The sequence below is a fragment of the Pollachius pollachius genome, assembly GCF_949987615.1.
Source record: "Pollachius pollachius genome assembly, chromosome: 1".
Lineage (NCBI taxonomy): Eukaryota > Metazoa > Chordata > Actinopteri > Gadiformes > Gadidae > Pollachius > Pollachius pollachius.
The window spans coordinates 8,533,196-8,556,845 of record NC_136934.1 but is presented as its reverse complement, the minus strand read 5'-3'; the positions used below and the strand labels follow the sequence as shown (position 1 = coordinate 8,556,845).

The window sequence follows — 23,650 nt, the reverse complement described above, 5'->3', positions numbered from 1 at the left end:
GAAATTAAACCGTTTTAATATTTCGTGTTTGAATAAACACGCCAACCAGGAGACTGCATGCAAACGCATTTCTGCACGCAAATTGATTCCCAAGTAAGTGCACACGTCATATATAAGCAAAAAAGTAAGTGCACAGGATATACGCCCAACACTGCTGCCAACACAGTAATATGCCCCCAGTAGACACGGCTCTGAGGGACATACCCCCTCGGTTTAGAAACTGGGTTACATAAGGCTCCATAATCTTTACTCTCAATATATGCTCTTAATTTTCTTAGATAGCCACTTATTTTAAGATTTACCTAAAGCATTGTATTCTTACACTGTATTTCTGATTGTTCATTAGGGGTCCGAGCAGCGAAGCTGCTTGGCCCCTATTGTTTATGTAACGTTTTTTTCCCCTCAAATTCTGTAAAGGTCATACTGCAGCCTATACCGTAAATCGAAAACTCTTGAAAATTTCAGGTATGGTTACCAATAACCCCCTCTACCCATAAACCCAGATTTGTGGTACTGCACCCAAAGGTGGCGCTATTGTAAAAAATCATGAATTAGGATTATTTCTCCTCACCAGATTGAGCTGGACTAAAAATTCTTTCAGAATATTAATATCTAGAATCAGACGCATTTATAAAACCCTGACAAATCTCCTTCCTAAAAATGTATACTTTTCCCACAATTTCATATTAAAGCTAAACATGATTAAAAGATTCACAGGCTACCAAAATAATAAAAAATCGCCACATAAAATTTTTAGACCAAGCCTCACAAAAATCGTCGAACAGAATTTGTTTTACTTAGTTCCATTTGAGAAATATTGGCCAATAAAGTCGGTGCAGTTAGCCCATTTTTGTAGTTTATGACCATTTTGTTATTGTATAAAAAAAACATACAACTATTATTAGGTGGATACCAATACCCCACACTACTAATAAACCCAAATTGTGGTACTGCACCCAAAGGTGGCGCTATTTAAGAAAAATATGAACTAGCCTTATTTCTCCTTACGAGATTGACCTGGACTCAAAATTCTTTCATCATATTAATCTCTAAAATCAGATGCATCTTTTTCATCCTGGTCTTCTGCTCTAAAAATGTTTACTTTTCCCACAATTTCCTAGAAAAGCCAAACGTCCACAGTCTCAACCCATTTTGCCTATATGACCATTTTGTCATTGTATAACTATCATACGGCTATCATTAGGTGAATACCATTAACAGTGCACATTTTCAGATCTGTACTCTTTTAAGAAAGCCCTTAATTCTCTTGTGAAATGTGTGCTTGGAGTTGTCTTGATGATGTGTGCTTTTCAATAGACATTTACAACATGAAAATGAAGCTTCATGTTTAGGAATGTCAGTGGCAAAATGGGATAATGCATTGTACTGGTGATCCTTAGGTTGAGTGTTCACATTCCGATTAGAGCATTATGAACAAGCTAACCATGACATTCTGTCATTGCCACTCATTTAAGAAATACACCATTGAACAGCACCTGAATTTCATTAGGCAATCAACATTCCGTCACATTAGTTTCCAAGAATCTGACTGCCAAGACACCGTATGGCATTAAGGGGAAATTCTTCGTTAACCATTTTTCCTTCATAATGAAGTCTGTTATATTAATATTTCTTCCGTTAGTGTTCTTGACAACAAGAATTTCAAAGATTTTTCAGGTATTTACTTTTAAGAAAGCCCTTAATTCATTTGAGAAATGTTTGCTTGGAGTTTTCTGGATGTTGTGTGCTTATCAATAGACATTTTCACCATGTGAATGAGGTTACAATTCAGGTTTGTCAGTGGCTCAATGGTATAATAGTTTGAGAGTTTGAATCCCGATTATACAATGCTGAACATGACATTCGGCCATTGCTCTGCAGGCCAGTCACCTGAAAGCCGACGCACAGTATGGCATTAAAGGGAACATCAACATCTTTCCTTCATAATTACGTCATATTTAATATCCTCCATTAGTGTGTTCTTGACTTTTCATTTTGCTCGGACCCCGTTAATCACCGCTTGCGGTTATATTTATCATTTTTGTACTTAATAATTTAAGCCAGTCTGTTCTATAGCAGTTCTTAGCAAATGTCATCAGAAGAGGAAGAAGAGTTTGGCCAGGTCTTAAATAACGAGTTTCAGATCCAATTCAGAAACTGATCAGTCCCTCCATGTATGTTTTTGTCCAAGTCTACATATTTTGAAGGAACCTCGTCTAGTTTCAACACCCTCCCTGTTTGAGAGATGCAATGTGTTCAAAGGAAGACATGGAAACACAATTCATAATTTATTCAAAACTTCAATTTGATATGGTTTAGGTTAGGTGTTCAAGGGTACCATAGTTTAGTTGCCTTCAACTCTGATTTCAGATTATCTTTAGGAGAATCACAGGTTCCATTCCTTCTACACAAAACCCAGACACCCAGGATGCTTCTTCAGAAAATCATCTCAGTATTACATCTGGCAAGCAAGTCAACTGACAAATTGATGAAGGAAAGTATAAAACCAGTACACAATGCCTGTGATTCCGATATGAGCTATAACATTAATTTATCAAAGCCAACTTCATTCCTGAAGATTCAATTTGATACATTTTATTTTTACAAATAGGCTCCAATGGTGAAACATTATTGTCTTATACCCAAAGCAGCTACAATCAACAGTAATGGTAAAACAGTAATTAATAAAAGTAGCATGCAGACTAAAATGAATTACCCTTAAATAAGGATGCAATGCAATTGTAGCTTGAAAGGTATTGCAATGTGTGTAGATAGCATAGTAATGCAAATATTGGCTGCTAATATGTTATCCTAGTGCTGTGCCAGGCAAAGTAGTAAAGTTTAACAAATATCGTTTGGCATGAATACTGCTACCTGTTGGTAATTCAAATCCATAAATAAAATCATGTGATTATTGAGAATGTTTTTCATTGTGTTCTTCTATGTGTGACTTGTTGTGAGATTAAATCATAGAGTAATAAAAACCGAGGTACGGTCTAGTTGCATGAAGACAATATTTAACATAATTGAACAGTAAAGCAGTCATGAAAGAATCATGACATTGTCACATGAGGTGGTCTAGTTGACCAATGACAATCTGAAAGTATAACACATTTGTATTGGACAACAATGTCAACATAAAAACACCAACAATTATATTTTGCCCATATGGACGAAAATTACATTTCCCTACATCTTTGGCAATGTTTCAATCCACAGAAATAATCAATGATCAAATCAATCAACAGCCTCCCCCCTTCCTTATCCCAACAAAATTCCTCAATTCCAAGCACCATCATTCAACAACTCCAAAATCAAAACCCATATTAATAGTGCAACAATAAGCAAAATAATTCTTTCACAGCTTTTGAAAAACCAAAATCAAAAAGACCCCTGAAGAGCATTTCCGGGTCACGTAGCGGCAGGAACAGTGGGACTATGGAGGAAGTGGTGGTGGTGGTGGTGGGGAGAGGCAACACTGTAAGGCAGAGTCTGGCGTGTGGCGAGGGAGCGTCTGACCGCGCGGCGCGGAGATCACGCCTGCAGCTGGAACTGGAAGCTCTGGTTGCTCCACTGGCTGGTGTCGCAGTTGAGCATGGTGCGTTCCACGAAGGTCACGGCCCCTGCAGTGTCTATCAGGACCACCGTGTTGGTCCTGGGAGAGAGAGGGAGAAGCAGAGGGGGACAGAGAATAATATAAACCGTTAACCTGACTACGTCCCCAAACCGTTAACCTTAACTGGTTCAACTGGAGTGCTAGCATTAAGTAAACAGTGAGCCTACCCGCCAGCATTTCAGAGCGTGAGCCAAGTGTAACATTCTTCTTTCCCTACAGAACTCCACAAACATCCTCATAACGTGTCTTCCACTGTGTGAGGCCACGTGAGGCCTCCTTGGAGATCGTGACCTGCACTGTGTGCTTATAGAGGTGAAATAAGACTCCGGTCCTGCGACAATACGATAACAAAAAAGGGAGGAAATAGAAAGAGGAAGGAGGAGGAGCAAAGGCAACCATGGAGAGGGGCAGCTGGAGGACACTGACCTAGTGCCGTAATGAGGAGTGCGAACACACACCGATGAGAGGGCCGGCAGTATCCCGTTATCGAAGCCCTGACCCTGTCTCTGTATGGCTGGGTCTGCGGTCCTTTAGGGCAGAGACACATACAACGATTATACCAATGCATAATGCCCACACAATCAAAATACAAGCCAAAAAGCACCGGAAGTAGATACCGCCTTGGTTCTTTTGAAAAAAGAAAGGCATGTTTGGTTGTTTAAAAGTTGTACGCATAGGGGTGATTGCAGGGGCAGAAGGCTCAGGTGTTCCATTGGTAGCTATGAGCAAGAGGCCTAGACACCTACCTGCTCCCTATTGATCTGAATTCAGTCACTTTGGATAAATGTGTCTACAGTTACAAAAGTTACAAAAACACCACTAAACAGCACTTACAGCTCCTGGTTGTTGAGGACACCGATGAGGTCCTGCACCAGTCTGTCCCCGGACATCTGTTGCTCCACCACGCTGGTGAACAGGCGCTTGCCGTGATCCAGTTTCCTCCACGGTGTCTCCAACAGAGAGTTGCTCAAGCCGTAGATGCCTAGCAGAGAGATCGGGCACAGGTAAGGGAGGGGCCGTACACCACGTACACAGGAAGACATGATTGACAGGCGTCAAATAAATAAAGTCACATATTAAACAACAAATCCACATTGATTGTGACACTACTCCTAATAAAATCAATAGACCTCCACGACCAGGATTATCATGGAGGGCAACAGGGGGCCCGTCAGGGGAGGCAAGTATCAATTTTAACCGCTACTACAACAACCGTTAATACACAGACCTGATTTCAGACGGATCGGCTGGGTGCTCCCTCTGTTTCCATAGTAACACACAATGTCTTCTTTGGCACTGGATGGGAGACAGTCAAATGGAAAATTAGAGTGGCTGTTTGAGTCGGAACGTAATTCCCTTCATGTCTGCTTATCGCTGCAGTTCAAAAGGATCATCTCTGCTTCGAGGGCCCAGAAAGGGACTTAAAAAGTCCTGACAGCAGGAATGTTTAAGGAATCTGGTCCTCCTGCTGAAAGACAGCCCCTTTGTCAGCCTATATGGTTTAAAATCCTTAGACTAGCATAAAAAATTACATAATAGCGTTCCTCCACAGTGTGCTCCTCCATGATCTTTGCAATGCAACCAACTTTCAAGCCGCCTATACATATAGACAATGCAAGCCGGTATGTTTGTAATGAGCATACAACAAAAAGAAACCAGTCTTGCAACTAAATATTGGACACACAGAACTGTGCATTCATTATATTAGACATTTCATGCAAGTTGAGTCTACCTTTTTTAGTTTTTTTATTTGGTTGACCTGTTTTAAATACTTTTATTTATGGATTTTCAGTGCCTTTCTCGACAGAGATACACAACACAGGAAAGTTGAAACAGAGAGGGAACGACATGCAGTATAGGACTGCAAGGTTGAATTCTCGGCAAACAGTTTGGCAGAGTGGAGAGAGCGAGAGTAAGAGAGAGAAAGCTCTTTTTATGATAGCCGAGGCTGCGAGAACAGAGAGATCCCTGAATGTTGACATGTGCTCTGCGGGGTGTTTTGGGCCCTGGATAAGGTGCCAGTGGGAGGTAGAGCCCCATGATATAGAGCCAGTATGAGGAGGACGGAGGGGTAATCAACACACTGGCTGGGAGACCGGCCCTAATGAACAGTGTTGGACCAGTGCTGTGCATATCCTCTCCCTCCAGCTGTTGTGTTGTTGCAGTGGAGCTGGCAAGACAAGCGGGGCTTCAAAGAGATGACATTAACTCTGACACTCTCATCATCTACACAAACACAGAGTCGGTTAGGAGTCCTTGGGGAAATGAACAGCTTTACTTTGCACTACGGTTTCACTAAGGCATTAACAGTTTTTTTTAGGGAGCTTCACATTGAGTTTGGAGCATTGATTTAGTCATTAGAAAACCATGATGTGCTGTTTCATGAAGAATGAGAATATCCCGGTACTGTCAGGGATATTGATCGTCCCTGATGTGTTTGGGTTTGAATTTCTTAAAAAACGTTGAGAAAACAATCTCTGGTGGGATGCCGTCTGCCTCTGCTGTAGGAACAGCTGAATACGTTCGTAAGAATATAAGGTTCTCATTTGAAACGTAATGTCAGCAACTGAAAACATGTTGAACACGATTAGCTTCCCGTTTTCTATACGGGACTATCAGGATTTTCTAAAAGCAAATCCTTTTCACAGGTTGACAGATTTGGACTTAAACTAGCATTACCAGAGCCTTTATTAAAGGGCGGCAGACAGGTGCTGATAGAAAAAGGCTCTTCTATTGTCTAGTATGTGACACCAGGACAATGGCCCCCTACTATTACATACAGTTTCTGATACTAAAGAGTTACGTAAACATAATAACCTTGATTTTGTGAGATTCTGTGCTTCTATTCAAAAGCTGATTTCTCTGAGAACGTTGAAAGGCTATTACTTTAGTCCATGAGGAGCTCAAGGCCAGACACAAGATATACGAGAGTAGATATGCACACATGACATTTTCCATAATACAATGGGGAATGCGTTCAATAACAAAAAGGTCTCAGAAATGAAATCCCATCCATGTTTGTTTTGCTGGTTTATTCCTCTTGGACGCATGAAAGTGAATATATGGCCTAACTTTACCAAAAGTGTAATTTTCACATTCTTCCTCGAAAGAGTGAAGGCCTTTCAGAAATATGAGTGGATGAGCAAAATGTATGACCCAAATTCAAACCTCCAAGCACAATGTATGTTTCATCTTCAAATCTCCAAGCACATTTTCTAAGTTAAAATGTTACCTGCCATGGAGCAATGTGCATGATGACATACTGAGTCATAGGGTAACTTGACACCACTTTAACATACACACACACGTGAGTAATTAGTGTCAGTGTAGGGAAAGCTAACGACTATAGTTGTTAGATGCCCCAATGCATCCTCAAATATTCCAGACAGGTTATAGCGCTTTAATTGTCTGTGGGGGTAGGTTTAGTTCACAAAATACATATAGTGGGGTTGAAACACATCTGGAAGGGACCTGAGTGACTTCATACCAAAAAAAAAGTGGGGTAATGCGACACATCAGTGTTCACATTTGAATAATAAAGATAAAAAATATGACTCCATATTAACAACGTTGGAGCCAAAATTAACAGAACCGTTTCGAGCACATCTGGAATCCATCGCTGGGTATTTCTGCGCGATCACATGACCTCCATGCATTCCAAACATTCCATTTAACCCAACCAGCCTTGGCAAAGTATAGCAGTTTCAATAGCATGTCATTAAACATAAACAATAATACATAGTTTGTACTTGTTAGATGGTATCTGATCATATCACTATTCATCTTTTTAGAACCGACAAACCTTCAAGACATGGAGAGAGATAAACTACATGCATGGTCCTCTGACTAAAAGTGTCTTAGTGGGGGCGATTCTTTCACTCAAAGATCTGTTTTCCTTGAAGGAACATTTCTCAGAAGACATTGGGGAGAGGGAAAACAATTTCTTGGATGATATGGTTTGGCTTCAAAAAGACACACACGGCCGCGATATTAGTACGGTATGATAAACATTAGAGCCAGTTGTGATGACCGGCCTGAACGCATCAAAGCATGAACTTTGCAACGTCTGCTGCGGCCCACAAGTCCATCACAGAGCCTTTGACCAGCAACTGATGCCTTTACAGAGAACCCCCCACCAAAAGAGAGACAGCCCCTCCCCTATCCACCACTAACCCCCATCTTACAAACAAAATAAGAACAGTTTGGGGTGGTCTACAGCCGTGAAAATATGCCAGAGAGCACACAGCCAGTCACCCATAGCAAACATAACAATATCAAAAAAGACAGGCTGACTGACCGTCGGCCCTACTGACTGTGTGTGTGGAGCGAGGTAAGAGTGTGTAGTGTATTGGCTGGGAAAGCCCCCAGTGTGGGGGACCTGCAAGAGTTCACATCATCAGGATATGAGAATCATCACAACACCCAGGTCCACTGGAGGAGTGGGGGCATGATCCCTCCTCGGGCCCCCTGCCTCCAAAGGTTACGGACCACATCCTCCCAGATGGCTGAACAACAACCCCGGAGACTCATTGCCATGCCGATAGAATGTCCACGGAGAGGCCTCCTGGATGGTGGCTGTCTCTGTTTGAACGGTGCCCACTTTGAGATCCCTCGCCTCTCTCTCTCTCTGTCTCTCTCTCCCCCTCCCCCTCTCTCTCCCTCCCTCTCTCTCTCCCTCTCCCTCCCTTCCTCTTGGCCTCTCTCTCTCTTCCTTGGCCTCTCTCCGCTAGGTCAGGAAATTAAATGACAGCAGGCTGGAGAGGATCGCAGAGTGATGGAGCCGGGCAGATGACAAACATCCACACGAGGACCCCTCTGTTGTTCACCCTAAAACCTGATTAATGATTATGGGTGGGGGGGGAATTATCCTGTAATGCTTTGCCAAGCTTTGTTGCCCTGTAAGGAGTCCACTGCCATTTACCAGTGTTAAGTGAAATTCTTCCACATCTACAGCATATTCAATGACAGCAAATGAGGCCATTAGCCAAAGAAAAGGGGCACTTACCATATAATGACTTCGAAGGAAATGCTTGAAAAAGTAAAGTTCCCGCTAATTAAAAAATGTTTACTTGTTGGTTTTCCAAAGACCAACTGATAAAAAAAAAAGTGTACAGCATGTTCCTTGCATTAAAAAAATAGAGTAGTGACCATTTCGATGCTAGTACTCACTCCACCTTCCACTTACTTGAATTCGGCAGTGAGCAGGTTAAAGCCGTTGTACAGGTGACCTTCTGTCGATAACTTTTTCAAGTAGGAGAAGCTGTCCAGGTCTCTGTCTATTAAGTAGTTGGCCACCAGGAAGCCTGATTGGGGAGGGATGGGGGAACCAGACACAGCATAGTGAAGAGCTATGTTATTGGCTGGATCAGGTTAACGATTGAATGGGGTCACATGTCAATGTTTTGATCCAATTTCCCGATAATGACCGGCTCGTTTTCCATTAGACATAAAGACATCTATATCTTCTCACACACACACACACACACACACACACACACACACACACACACACACACACATACACACACACACACAGTGCTGAGAGCAGAGAGAGAAAAGGACACAGAGATTCAGTACTGAGAGGAGGGAGAGAGAGGGACACAGAGAGTCAGTACTGAGAGGAAAGAGAGAGACTCATAGTCAGTACTGAGAGGAGTGAGAGTGAGATTTGATGGACAAATGCGCTGTAACTTATCAAGAACTGCAATTGAAGTGAGTAGGCATGGGAAAACCCTTCCATAACCGTTCATAAAAGGAGGTTGTGGACATGATGAAAACCTTCATGATTTGCTGGTTTGACTTGGTTCCCTCACCTCTTCCTTTGGCGTCAGGGTTGAGCTTTGGTTCCAGGTAGTTTGTGATGGCGGCCAGCCTGCCCGTCTTGGTGACTCCCAGCCATGTCCCACCTTCCTTGCCATTTTCAAGGTCTAGGCCTGGGAAACATAGTGTAACCGAGGACCAATTTAAAACCGTATCCAACCAGACCCAGTGTCTGTTAAGGTGGTCGAATTGAGATTATCCCCAATTCCATACTTTATTCACAAGTCTTTTTACAAGCGCAGTAATAATACAAGGAATATTATGAGTAATGATTACCCAATACTTATAATAACAATTAATTACAACACAAAATAATATTTAGCATGTTTTGCCAATCATCCTGTTGATTATCAAGACAATTCAAGCAGTACATAAAAATGAAGCGTAACATATAATCATAGCAGCCTATTATTATCAGACCCGATCTATTTTGGTTTGACACGCATGACGTTTGACTCGCACAAGCCGACACTAAGGGGATCGTAAAGAGGGTTCGGAACAGTTACGACAATCAGTTGCTTGGCTTGGCCGGACCCTTGTCCCACGTGAAGGCATTAAAAGTGTTTTATTGCTTGCTTTACTGTAGATTACATAACCCCCTATGTAGACATCACTATCATACAGGCATATTACATATTGCCGGCCATAGTTTGCATCATAATCACAAGTGGCCGCCTTGAATGTAATTGGACGGGGTAAGAATCAGTCAATAGCGAGACTAGGTGTGTCCGCCATGGATCCCGCTGGATCAATATCCGACAGGTCCACTTAGTCCTGCCACTGATCTAAAGTGGATGAGGAGGTTCTCCTCTGGGAGCGGACAGGAGCACTAAACTGGATCCTTCAGAGGGGGTCGGGTGGGAGCTCACTACCTCCCTCTGTCACACTGTTCCTTCGGCAGGACAGAGTCTCGGACCATGTATACGCGTCACACCGTATAAAGGCAGCCATCAATTGAGGCTTCCACTTCAGGAGTCCGGACTGCTCCATTATAGAGGGGGGGCGGGGCTCTGTGTTTCCTCCCTCAGTCGAAGAAGGCTATGATTGATTTCTCATGCCAGTAGCCCAGTAGTGTATTGGAGGGGCAACATTGGTCCATTAAAGATTGTATACAGAGGGCAGGGGACCCACAGCGACTGAACCAGGAAGACGTGACTTGATATTATTAATTTGTTGTGGAGAAAAACAAACTAGACGACCACAGATGAATAAATATATCAATGGTTCTTGGTGTTTTTCTTCCTCTTTCCAGAAACCTCTTGATCTGGATACAAGAACAACACTCGGTTGGTGCTGGCACCATGGACGGACATGCTACTAACCCCGCTACCAGCTCATCAGTGCTGCAGTGCAGACTCACCACTGAGGATATCACCGTTGGACGCCCAGTAGTCTGCCGCCTTGGATGGCCTGCTGTAGAACTCATCTCGGTTTGCAGCCAAAATCAGCCTGAAGAGACGAGGAGAGATGAGAGGGAGCCAGAGTCGAGTGATAGAAAGAGAAAGAATAACAGTGGATACTACTATTTTTGCTCCATCCCAGACCCTTGTTGGAACATTTTGGGTCAGGAGCTGGAGAGGCTCCACAAGGGTCACATGGGGGAATCAATCATTTGGGATCCCCAACTGTCTCTGCGCAGAGGACGCCCTCACCTACCACCACTTCTTATCACTTCTCCCCTAATCTTTGTTCCTCCCCCCCCCACATTGTTTGTCCAAACCAATGAACGTGCATATTTCCTAACACTTTGAACAGAGCCTTAGATGTACACAACAACTCAATTTGAATTAATAGTAACCTCTCTGTCATCTGAGAACTAAGTGTTGTGTCCTCCCAATCCATCTCCCAAATCCAGGCATTTATCCTTTCTGGGGGTCTGGGGGTTTATAATAATGGTAATGAGCTGGCGGAAGGCCTTGGGTTGATTGATTGTAGATGCCAGAATCTCTGCAGTGACTGTCCCTGGGAGTCACTGCAGAGCTGTCGGCTGCTGCCCCCCCTCTCCCTCTCCCATCCGTTCAGTTATGCCTCTTTCTACCGACCGGTGCGGTTCGGTTTGGTTCAGTGCGGCACGGTTCGCTTATATTGGCATTTCCGTCGTCAAAAGTTGGACAGGGTCCCAAAATAAGCGTGCTGAGCGGCTCCTTTTATCGTTACTCCGCCGTTGGAGTACCAATTACCTTTTATCGGTACTCTGCCGTCTGAAAGGTTGCCAAAAAGGTGGAGCTACACACGCCGTCCACACCGAACCGCACCGCTCGATGGAAACGAGGCATTAGAGCCACACTGTTCTGCCAGGGGCCTCAAAGCACAGAATTTCGGTATCAATTTTCGCAATAGGCGGAGTGGGCTCCAGCGGATTGGAGGAGGGAGGTGGAGGGCTGGCAGGAGGACCCCCTTTGATGATGCCCACAGAGAAGAGCATCAAAGGCTGGATACGGCTAGGAAACAGGGACACCGAAAGCAGCTCTAGACCTCCAGAAAAAGCTCACAAAGCAGAACGTGTCCGGTAAGCTTGTGGTTTACCTAGATAAGTCTGCAGGTCAACTCAGTGGTTGATCAAGAAAAGACTGTGACCACTTTTTACATAAACGGTATTGAGAGAAAAGGCCTTTGCAGTTGCAGTGCAGGTGCTCACAAACACAAACACACAAAGGCTAAGACCTAACCCTAAGGCTCTCCTGGCCAAATGTTTTAATAAACCTTAACATGGCAGAAGTCTGGTTATGGGGTTAGGCAGGAACAGCAGACACAAAACCATTTGAGATATTAATAATTGTTTGCCATATTTCTGCTGTATTAGTTAAAAGGTCATCCCCATGAGGCTCTAGAAGGTAAATCGAGCTACCAGAGAAGCAATAACAAACATCCTGTGTTTTTCTGACAATATCCTCATTCATCTTGTGCTGAGGGCACAGATCGGTCACGTCTGGAGCACAGACTCAATAAGAGATCACAGGACTAACGGCAGATTTGCACAGCATTCCAATGTCCCCAAAGCACACAAGGAAATGACTGTGGCAAACGCTTACGCATGGAAAGGTTGAATGATTATTAGGGGATGTACAGGCAAGCTCCTCTATGGTAGAATCACCAACAGCTGGCTAGAGGCCACTTGGAGGAGGGATTGAATGAAATTTAGAAATCCATTATTAAGTTTAGAACACATAAAAAGTTGCTTCTTATTTAACAACTAAGAAAAATGATTCCAAAGCATTATTGAGCTAGGTCAATTTGATTACAGTGGTTTGCAAATGTTGTTTTTTGTTAGCCCTCAGTGCTGATGTCAACACCAATGAGGGACTCTCCCAACAAGTCTTTCCTTGTTATCAGACAGTGATATCCACCTTGCCTACATTTCATTTCTCCTGAGCTTTGAGTTAGGTGGTGCGGTCCTCTGAACTCCTGATAGCCAACCCGACACTCAGAGGACATGGCACAGAGAGAGATGAACTGAGGCCAACCACAGAACTGCCTCCAGGAGCTGACCTGACACCTCACCGTGAACACAGTGAATGTTTCTTAGTCAAATAGTCTGCAATGCCTGCTGTAGGAAAGTTATCGTTTACGGCAGAGCGCAGATAAAATAGGCGGAACTAGGATGCTGACCCCGATTCTTATTAAAGGGCTACATTAGCTAGGCTACCGTGACTCTACAAGGCAATGTAAGTGGCTAACAGACAGTTAGGCTAATCCAGCCATCTCCCCTTCTGGAAACACAATTTACAAATTGGAATTAAACCCGTCTGATTCTAGGCAACAGCTAAATGACATTAGATATATCTCAGAGAGTCTACGGGCTCCAAAAGTCCAAGCCATATCACTCTGACTAAGACTCGCTGCACAACAAAAATAGATGTCATACCCTCGTTGTTTGGTCAAAGTTGTGTAAGATCGCATAAAAGATCAAAAATAAATACATTTGAACACTTTCTACTCCTTACAATTAAAAAAAAAGGTTACCTACGTTTTAATGCATTTGAGGGGAATTATCAATTATTTTTGTATCTTGCATCATTGCACGCCTTCCCCACATCAAGACTGATTTCAACCTAAATGGACAGGACCAATTGCACATAATGAAAACGTTCCCTTGGTGTAGCCATCGGTGTATATCACACATGATACGTTGCTGACATTAAAAACTGATTTGCACATTGGCGTTAAGTTAATGTTCATTATTTTCCAGTATATCATTTATTTTATTTGAAGTTATAATGGTTTAACTTCAACACTCATCGAATTATATTAATATGACGTGACGGTCAGTTAGCTTTGCCCAGAAACAGCCAGTAGAAAGGTCAGTGGGCTAATACTTTTATACTTTGAGTGTATATCAGAGCTTGTACCTTTTTTTTTCCTCACTTTTACTTAAGTAAAGAAGGTGAATCAGTACTTTTACCAGAGTCTAGTATCTGTACTTCTACTTGGGTAAAGAATGTGTGTACCTTTGCCACCACTGCTCTATTTACTTTGGGTTGTTACAAAACCTTAGAAACAGACCTAGTTATGAAGAGGTTAGGAAAACAGTAGCAGACAAATAGACCACCTGATGCAGGAGATAAAGATGTTTCAGGAGCCAAAGTGTAGCCTCGTGAGAAAATCCAGATAGCAAGATTGCGTTCCTCTAATTTGAAGGTATGGCTTTTCTGGGGATCAATTTATTTCCCAATTGAGTTTTGAATTGCTACCCTTTACTAGAAGGACGATTTTTTAATTCGGGAGAACGCAGCCCTCCTGGTTCATGATGAACTGAAACCATCCCCGCTCACTCCCAAGGCTTACAACGGCCCGAAGCCAGAATGTTCTGCTGAGGAAAACGGGATGTGAACTCAAGAGTTCAGGATGGTCGCAAAAGGATAGCCCAAGTGGAAAGAATAGCGTAGGTAAAGACAAAGTATGATAAAATAAATACAGAACGGATGGCTCTCTCAGCATGTACAATAATGTGCAATACAATATGTGCAGTAAAGAATAGCGTCTACGTAAAGACAAAGTGTGTATAAATAACAGTTGGTGAAGTCCTACCTGTAGGCATTTTTGGATGCTGGCCGTGGGTCAAACTTGAAAAAGAGTATACACATGAGGGATGATGAAGGGGAGTCGGCTTGTACAGTCCAGAGTTACTTCCAAGGCGTGCTCATGTTCACATCTAAGAAAAAAGACAAACATGCCAGGTATGACTGAGTGTTGTATGGGGAAATAAGTATTAGTCTGTTTGTTTTAGGAGGGCCACATGATTAACTGCTAGGTATGGTGGAAGTTCATGCCAGTCATCACAGAAAGCATAGCTTGGCTGCGTGTGCAAAAAGTGGATTGACCATCCGTTGGTTGATAAGACTGGTATCACGATGTGCCTGGACCAAGAAGCGATGTACATTGCGAATCATTGGGTCGCACTTGACATGAGGCTAAACTAAATAGGGAACTCGGACAAATTAGTAAGTTACAAACTGAAACACGAGTAAGGCGATAGTTGTCCGAGCGTGACTTACTAAGTCATCCAAGTGCAATCCCATGACATAACGAAAGCACTTCAGAAACGTATGCGCTTACAGGTAGAAGTTGTGACAGAGTGGCAACTGACCGACACGTTGACGTAATCACTGATACGTACATCTTCGCAAAATAGAAATAAGATGCAATTATTTTTGAAAAAACAACTCGGTTGCTTGCAGATTGTTGTATCAACAGTACGATGTAGCGTAGCCAAAGGATCGCACATACATTTCAGCCCCCCCCCCCCCTCAAAGCACACTGTTATTAAAACATTGTAAGGACAACAAAGTTTGGTGTTTTGCTTTGTTTAAGAATACTACTACTTTCCTTACACGTATTGTAACTACGAAGATGTTACAGTCCCCGCCAGCCTTAACTTGCTGTTGAAACCTTGAATGTCTGACGAGTGCAATTAAATAGTAACAACAACTCGAGCAGTCAGTCCGGTCCTGACAGATCTATACTACGCATGCGCCATGGCGGTCGCTTTACGGCACCTGTACAGGCAAGGCTGTCAAACAAAACGTGAAACGATCAAAACAACAAACACCCTTTCGAGGTGGATTATTTTTTTGAAATGTTGATGACTAATATCACTTAATTTTAATAAAATGAATATGTGCCATCTGTGAGATTATTATTTAAAGTTCTTCTTTTCTGATTTCTGATATCTAAAGATGAACCTCAGCGAGATTAAATGACTTATTTAATTGATCTCTTCTGCAAAGTAAAATTATTCTATCTAGTCCAGTGGTTCCCAACCTTTGTCGTCGAGACCTTTCGCTGGCCAAACTCAAAAGGTAAAAACTAAATAAATACACATGCAGTAACTAAGCAAAGAGTGCAAGCGCCCCCTTTATACAAAATTATAACTGCAAGAAGGCCATGGCCATTCGGAAATAGTGGAAAGAAAAAGTCATTAACGTTGCATCGCTCCCAGTGTGTTTATTTAGCAATGACAAATGAACAAAAACATAATGTAAGATAATGATGAACTAAGCAAAACTATTTTGAAATAATGACAAGCTATAATATATATTTACTGAACAATATGCATTAGGAATTCACAGAGAATCTGTGGATCCCTATTGTAATTATATAATTGTTTTCAATAATCTTAAATTTTTTATATTATTGTAAAATTGACTCTTAATAATAATATCCAACGAATAAAATCACTTGGTCAAACCTGCGAGGAAAATATTTGATGAGAGAGGTTTTTTTACAACCATCTAATCTGATTAATGAGTAGAACAAGTTGGAAAAGATAAGGGATTCAATAAACAATCACCAGGATCCAGTTCAAATAAAAAACTGACATGGAGAAATCATATTTTCGATTCATAGGAGTTACTTTACACCCTTGATTTTGATACTCATGATTATGATGCTCCAATTAATTAAGGTGTGAATCATTTTTCTCCGCACTGGCATCTACTGGCGGAAACTGATATTGCATTAAACAGATGACGCCAAAGTCATTTAATCGTTTTCATGTTTACATAATCAGTTGTCTTGGATGAAGATTATTCAGACTCAGATAACTTCATTAATCCCGGGGGAAATTTCTTAAAGTCTGCAGCTCAGTCACAAGAAAATACTATTTAACAGACACTTTCATCCAAATCGAATGAGAATGAATATAGACTCATCTCATTAATAAGCAGGTAGGGGGTAGGCATCTTTCTCAATAGGCCTACAAGTTAGGATGTGAATATAAGGGAAGGAATAGACCGTCTTCTGGCTGCAAACCATAACCACTAGACTGATAATAATGATGAATGATGCTAACAGATTCCCAGTTCCCCTCAGTAAGTAGGAAGACAGAGTTAAGAGTCTTGACTCTTTAAATATGGAAATTTGGATTTTTAGACTACCTATAAGTCCTGACCCACCTTCCCAATAAAGACTGATAGTAAAGACTACTTAGTCACCGACTGTATTGTACAGTCAAATTGAATGTTTAATGCCAACCAAATGCACTCAGACTTTAATTGTGTTTTGTTTCATGCTAAAATGGTGTGGTAGTTTTCATGTCCGCTCTGTCTACATATCCTTTCCATTATCTTAGAAAACGTTTAAATTAGCCCCTATTAGTGCCTGGTTGCTTTATTGTGAAAATATAATTAATTTCCGTCATGACGCACTTTATTTTGAAAAAAACAGCCGGATGTAACAATTTAATATCTGCTAGCCTGACATTGCATTGTTAAGATGGTCGAGTTTCCGAAACTTGCATGTTTAAATAAGCGGTTATATCCACTTCACACAAACTGCCATTTATATAAAAATGCTGATTCGAGTCATTTACAAAATGATATTTATATCACGTCTCCTCGTATTATGCATTGAATATTTTAATTACATAAAAAATCATCCATAGGAATAGAAACCAACATATCCTATAATCAACACATAATCAATGATAAAACCTTTCCATCATAGACCTAACGTAATAGTTATTCTCGCTTTCAAACTCAGAGATGGGTGATGGGGCGGGCATATTTACCCGTCAGCGTCGCATCAACCACTGTCTTGGGAAGAGGTGATGACTAGTAGCCTACCAATACCGGGCTACACAATCTTGCAGTTGGAAATAAGTGAAGTGAGTAACTTTTATTCAGATGTTTTGACACTGAGAAACGCTATTGATAAGGAGCCAGTAGAAGCCAATAGCCGAGCAGATCTGGAAGGTTGTAATAGTCGCTTACAGTAACGTTAAGCCAACTTGCCTGCACCGCGTTCAGCATATCGCTGTCCACCTGCCTGTCTGATTACAACGAGGAAAGCGACGTGCATCATTAAAGGGATGCATTGAGGTATGTATATTTAAATATATATATATATATATATTGTATTGGGAAAATCTCGACGAATATACAATTGCACGAAACATTGTGATTATCTTGCGACCTGCAAGTTGCAGGTCTTAGGCTATTGCGTGTGTGCGCAGGGTTTTAACTGCCATATCGTTTAAATTCAAGTGGTTGCAAGACAATGTACATTATTTTGTATGTTACGTCAAAATTGCTTCAAATGAAAAGCTACCTTGAAGGAGGCGAGCCTGAGGACCGACGAGCTGTCAATCAGTTGAGCTTACTACGCTATTGTTTAACTCATCCTGTGGGAGCCTGTTTACGACGGAGGAGAACCCTGTGATTTTTATTTCAATTATACGTAGTGTACTCTTTGATATTTGTTTCACGGTTTGCCTGGATGTTGAGCACCCAATGTACCTTTAAAAGTCTTGTACTTTCTGGTTCATCTGTCTAATTCAGCGTTTTTGTGCGTGCTTTGAAGCCAGACGTGAATAAGAATTGCGAGTTCCATCATTTCCTAGTTTTTATTCACGAGAGGCCGACGTTTTTACCCAGATGGTAATTTATACTAAAGGGATTCTCGTGCCATTATGAGATGTCATTATTCTTCTTTTTTTTTTTTTATCGTTCTATTGCCCTGGATTTCACTCGGGTTTTGTCCTGCAGCATATTCTGCATAGTATTTCTGTGAAAAGGTTGTGGAATGACTTTTAAGAAGTTCAGTCGGCATAGTGTGTGTGTGTGTGTGTGTGTGTGTGTGTGTGTGTGTGTGTGTGTGTGTGTGTGTGCATCTGCACACACGGTTGCATGGTTGTTAAGACTGTGCACAGGTGATTTTCGAAAGGTTTTCATCAGTGCATAGTGAGTATAGAAAAATTACATTTCTCTGTTGCAACCCTTTGGTTGGATAGAAATTGGAAGGCAACTCACCTATTGCAGAGGGTACTCTGCAAATCGCCTAAATGTCACCAGATATGAATATAACTAATAAATCATATTCATATCATAAGCCAAACTGTTTCACAACAGCAATGATTTGGTCAAAATAAAACTGTTTCACTAGAGAGCAATGATTTTGGCAAAATAAAACGTCACTTTCTGTACAGAAGGAGGAGAGGAAAGGGCCAATGCTCTCCTGTTTGGAGTGATGCATGTCTCTTAAAAAACTACAACTCACCCCGTGCAGCATTTGATACAGATAGAGGAAAAATAAATAAATAGAGGAAACAACAGGTAAAGCAGTGTGCAGACAATCAACCCTTGTTATGTTGGTGCTGCCAGATTATTATATCCCAAGTATATGCCAATACCTGCAAGATCCCTGTGACCATCACTATGTTTATGATCAAGGGACATGTTGTCTAGTCATTAATACTGTTGCCAAAATCTTGTTGACAGCCAAAATGTATCTGGAAAAAGCAACGCCTTCCTCCATGGAGATTCAAGAGACTCTTGCAAACAAACCCACCGGAGAAATGCTGGACATTCTCAGAGGAACAGAGTGCCACCCATGCTATATAGAACAAGTTCTCATGACCTAAATACGCTCAAGTTACAAGCCCGGGATTAAGACGAATGACATTTCAGTGTAAATCCAACTGAATTCAGGCAGGGCCTTTTCTTAAACAAAGGGGGGAGATCCAAATCTAGAGGAATGGTATGCTGAAGCATAAAAGTAGCTTATCTGAATGAGCACCCATCCATTTTATCAATGTAATTAAGAAGTTTAAAGGAGAAAAGTGTTAGAATTAATCGAGTAGTGCTTACCAGTGGCTGGTGATAAGTAAGTACAGCATTCATATGTCATTACCAATATACCACATTCTCTCAATTTTAACCACCAGTATTATGAATTAATGATGGAATTTCAATGAGATAAGCTAAATATTTAGCGAAGAATATTGTGGGAGCATATGAAGGGCACTCCCATCTCTTTATACACTACTACCACTATTACTAAGATAAGATGTTCTGCATACTATTCTGCATACTATTACAGTTATTTGAGTTGTTAGCACAGAATAGATGCTTTTGTCCAAAGCGACTTACATTGAATTAAGTAGTGATTAAGGATCAGGTAGTGGTTAAGCAGCGTGCTCATTACAGAACATATTGGGGATCGAACCTAGTTCACAGTGACAGGGAGGGAAAGACCCTAGCAGCTAGACTTTCCTGCACCCATTTATCAAAATTCTTGCTATAAATTTGTGTTTGGGAGCAGGATGTTGGGTGAAGGGGGGGGTTATCTATCCTCTCCCCTCTCACAAAATATACTCTTGCATCCTTCTCCCACCTCATTCCCCGATACATCCTCTTCAACATCCTCATCCACTCTTACCTCCGGCGGTTAGAGACCCCTGTCCATATCATCTCTTCCCTGTCACTGCAGCGATCACAGTAAAACAGGCTTGCAAGCTCCAAACTGTCAAGCTACAGCCAATTCTATATTGTGTTGTATGAGTTATGCCAGATTTTTCTTTATATAGTCTTTCCCTGGGCTATACATGTTGAATTGAAACAAAGAGTGCATTGAGTAACTCGTAGAATGTAGGGGGACCCTTACTGTGAAAGACTTGTGTTAGAGGCCTGTGAGGTAGAAAATAATTAGTGAGTTGTTAGAAGAAAGTGATAGCCTGTTGCTTGAGTGATCTGGGGTGTGTGTGATTGGCACAATATACTATATTACACAGATGGCTGGTTTTATGACTGTTCCTCATTCCATATACAGAAAAGAGACAAAAGTGATGTTGGAAATTCTGGTTAATTGTTAATTCACAACATACCATTCAATTTTGAGTTTCACAAGGTGATTGAATTAGAACATTTGTGACACCATTGTTGCATTGAAATATAGTATTTAGTTATTCAACACAGTGTTATTTATAGAGTGACAGACTACCCAATAATAACTGGCATTCCCTAAATTATACGTGTAGCCTGTATTACATATAATATAATGCAAGTCTTTGTACTTTAAATACAGCCAAATGTCAGAATCCTGAAACATTGGTAAGTCTCACAAATCAAAATTTAGGTTAATATATCAAGCCTGATGGGAGACAAGCTCAAATCTGTGTGAATGTGGCGCTTCACTTTCTTTGGCTTCAAATTGGTTTGACCAATCATGTTGCTAGGGGCGGGGATCTACAGACGTGCGTAACACGAGACAAATTACGACTAGGCAAAAACTCGAGCGTGAAACCAGGCTACACTCAATACGCTTTAGAAGATTTAACGGGACCTGTTGGCATAAGCGACGATGCTAAGACGGTTTGCATCGATTCCAAGACTCTTCTACAGTGCTATCGCCGTAGTGCTGCCAGAGCTGATCGTATTGGAGGTCTAATTAAAGATATGACCTCCAAAGTGCACACACTTTATCCATAGCCTGTGGGAAGACAAGGAAAAACGTCTTGTCGGGCACAAACATCCTTAGGCCAAGTGTCAATGAAGGTTTAAAATCAAACTTGTGTAGTAGAGTGGCCAATGTATAAATACATTTGTTAAAATCGTCTCATGAATCCTCCATCTTTCCACGTTCCAATGAGCGTCTCTCTGATGAATATCTCCATAACAAAAAAGGAAACCTTGCTGGTTTCCGGCACAGGCGTTGTGCAGTGTCTTTCCAAGAAGTTTGGCTATAGCATTGTCAAACTTCTGGATCCGAGATTAGTGAAATACAGACCATCACCAGGCAAAGCTGGACCTAGGGTGAATGGCTCTTTGTGGGGCTGGCACCTGCAAATCCTCCCCCGGTCTCACTTACACCCAACCCTGACTCTATTGATATGCTCCTCCAACCCCCACTAGGCCCTGGCTTGGCATAGTGCTGGTGAGCTGGCATCTGTTCTTCGTCAGCCCTTCTGCAGAGGAAATAGCTGCCTAACTCGGGTCTTTGTCTGGGGGAGCAGGAGCAGGCTTACAGGTGGTTAACCTTAAATATAAGATTTGTCTAATTTTGAGAAAATTGGATAAACAACAACTGGGAAAGGTTGGTGGTCATTGTTGCCGGCAAACATAGTGAATGCAGAAAAAGTCTTTAGACTACTCTTTATCAGGCACTGGCTTTTGTCACCTTTCTGATGGAGTGTGGAAACCAATTATCTATCCAGTTGGTATTACTTAATATAAAATCGAATCAACAATAAAATAAAATACAAAATCATTCCCTAGGCCACCCATACGTGCAACCTCAAGGACAAAGCAGTTTGCCTCTGTGATGCTCTGCAACTACCCCCTGTGTCAAAATTAGTTTTAAATCGGATAGTGGTGAAATCATTTCCCTAAGCCAATCTGTTTTGGGAACCCGGGTAGGATTGTTATTAGATTATTAGATTGTAGGTGCGGGCCTGCGGTCCCATAACATGTTGACTCGGCAGATAAACAGCCCCTTCTTGGCCGGCCTCCTTCGTCCTCTGCTCCTGTCATGATGCCAGGGTCAGCATTAACATACAGCTTCTAGATTGAATCCCTCTATAAGTCCCCGAAACTCAACCCTTTCCTCTGGAGACAGGGCCATTGGAGAGACTGCATTCCGTTGACTTGCACTCAATTTGATATCATTCATAACTTACCGCAACAACCTTTTATTTAAATAAATAATATATATATTTCCACTATACTACTGACCCCTTGTTAAAAGGTAGCCCAAGCTGAACCAATCATATGACAACCTTCACAGTCATCATTTCAAGAGAATAGTGAAATATTAATAGTTTCCCTATGACCCCACGGATAGTGGATCAAAATAGCCACACACATCCTTTGTCTTCCCATTGCATTCACATGCTTGTAGTGTGTGTAGTGTGAACTGTTTTGAAACAGACAGGGCAAGTGTATGGTCGTGTGGTCTGGGATTGCTTCTGGGCATGCAGCACTGTAACAGCTCTGCGTGTATGTGGATATCTATATTTCTGCCTGTTTATCTCCTGTGTCACAACACTCCCCCCTGAACAAGAGGATTAACCCTAGCAGGCAGAGCCTTGATTTGGCCAGAGATAAGAGCTGCTTAATTGTAATCACTTGGACTGCAGCCGAGGAAACACAGGAACAAGGACCCGACATAGGGCACGGCAGCTTGAACCTGTACTTTTCCTAATTGCAGAAAGCAGTCATTGGTTCTATGTCAGTACTATTCTTGTTGTATTTATTCCATTTCCATTGAGTCATTTGGTGGAGCAGACACTTTATTCAAGGCGACCCACAGGTGAGGCTGAGAACAATCAAATCAATATTGAAGCAACAACAGCAATGTTTGTGCTACACAGCCAAGTTGCTGAATAACAAACTGGGCTATTGAAATAAAGAAATAATGGTCTGCAGGTTATTTTTAATTAGCATTATTTGTGAAGTTCATAGAAGTTATTGCAACACAACAAACAAATTAAGATATGGTCCAAATGCTACAGTACTGTAATACATTATAATACACACATATTATAATGTAAAAAAAGTCAGTATCACATAAAAAGTACCCAAGTGAGTAATGTTGTTCCGGTAGAGACGGGCTACATGTGTTATTTGAAGATTGACTCTGCTGATCGTCTGGAGCTGGGTAGCTCTTTCCACCTGGGCACTGCAAAAGAGTTCACATTGCCAATTGCATCGGTGAGCGGACCATTGTCATTGCTCCATGTGGCTTCTGATGCTTAGCAACGTCTTCAGCATCATATGCAGAGGTTCCCTATATAAAGAGCATTCTGCTGTTGCAGCGGTTTGTTTTATTTTCGGGTTTGTTTATTTAATTTGATAAGTAATTAGTTCAGGTTATTTTTGCTAATCCTTTCTGTGGGGAGTTGTTATTGTGGGGGGGGGGGGGGTACCATTTTGTAACTATATTTAACAGTAATAATAATAAGATACATTGAGCCCGTTTTCTCTCCTCGACCCGAGCTCT

At 41.7% G+C, this 23,650-nt stretch overlaps 1 protein-coding gene across 1 annotated transcript; it reads right to left on the bottom strand.

Annotated features, from left to right (window-relative positions):
* Positions 1-2,275: 2,275 nt before the first annotated feature.
* Positions 2,276-15,390, bottom strand: tango2 (transport and golgi organization 2 homolog). Its single transcript, XM_079734812.1, has 9 exons — positions 15,268-15,390; positions 14,465-14,588; positions 10,797-10,885; positions 9,430-9,549; positions 8,802-8,919; positions 4,845-4,912; positions 4,451-4,598; positions 4,043-4,144; positions 2,276-3,655 (listed from the first exon to the last, which is right to left on the bottom strand). Exons 2-9 carry the CDS (start codon positions 14,518-14,520, stop codon positions 3,535-3,537), a joined length of 822 nt encoding a protein of 273 aa, XP_079590938.1. The 5' UTR covers positions 14,521-14,588; positions 15,268-15,390; the 3' UTR covers positions 2,276-3,534.
* Positions 15,391-23,650: the final 8,260 nt, after the last annotated feature.

What these genes read in the sequence shown, in the direction of transcription:
- tango2 (XM_079734812.1), bottom strand. Translation starts at nt 14,520, where the DNA reads ATGTGTATACTCTTTTTCAAGTTTGACCCACGGCCAGCATCCAAAAAT. An exon ending in CAACGGTGATATCCTCAGTG is followed by an intron (nt 9,550 to 10,796) that starts GTGAGTCTGCAC and finishes TATGTTTCCCAG; the next exon opens with GCCTAGACCTTGAAAATGGC. An exon ending in GCCGATCCGTCTGAAATCAG is followed by an intron (nt 4,599 to 4,844) that starts GTCTGTGTATTA and finishes TCTCTCTGCTAG; the next exon opens with GCATCTACGGCTTGAGCAAC.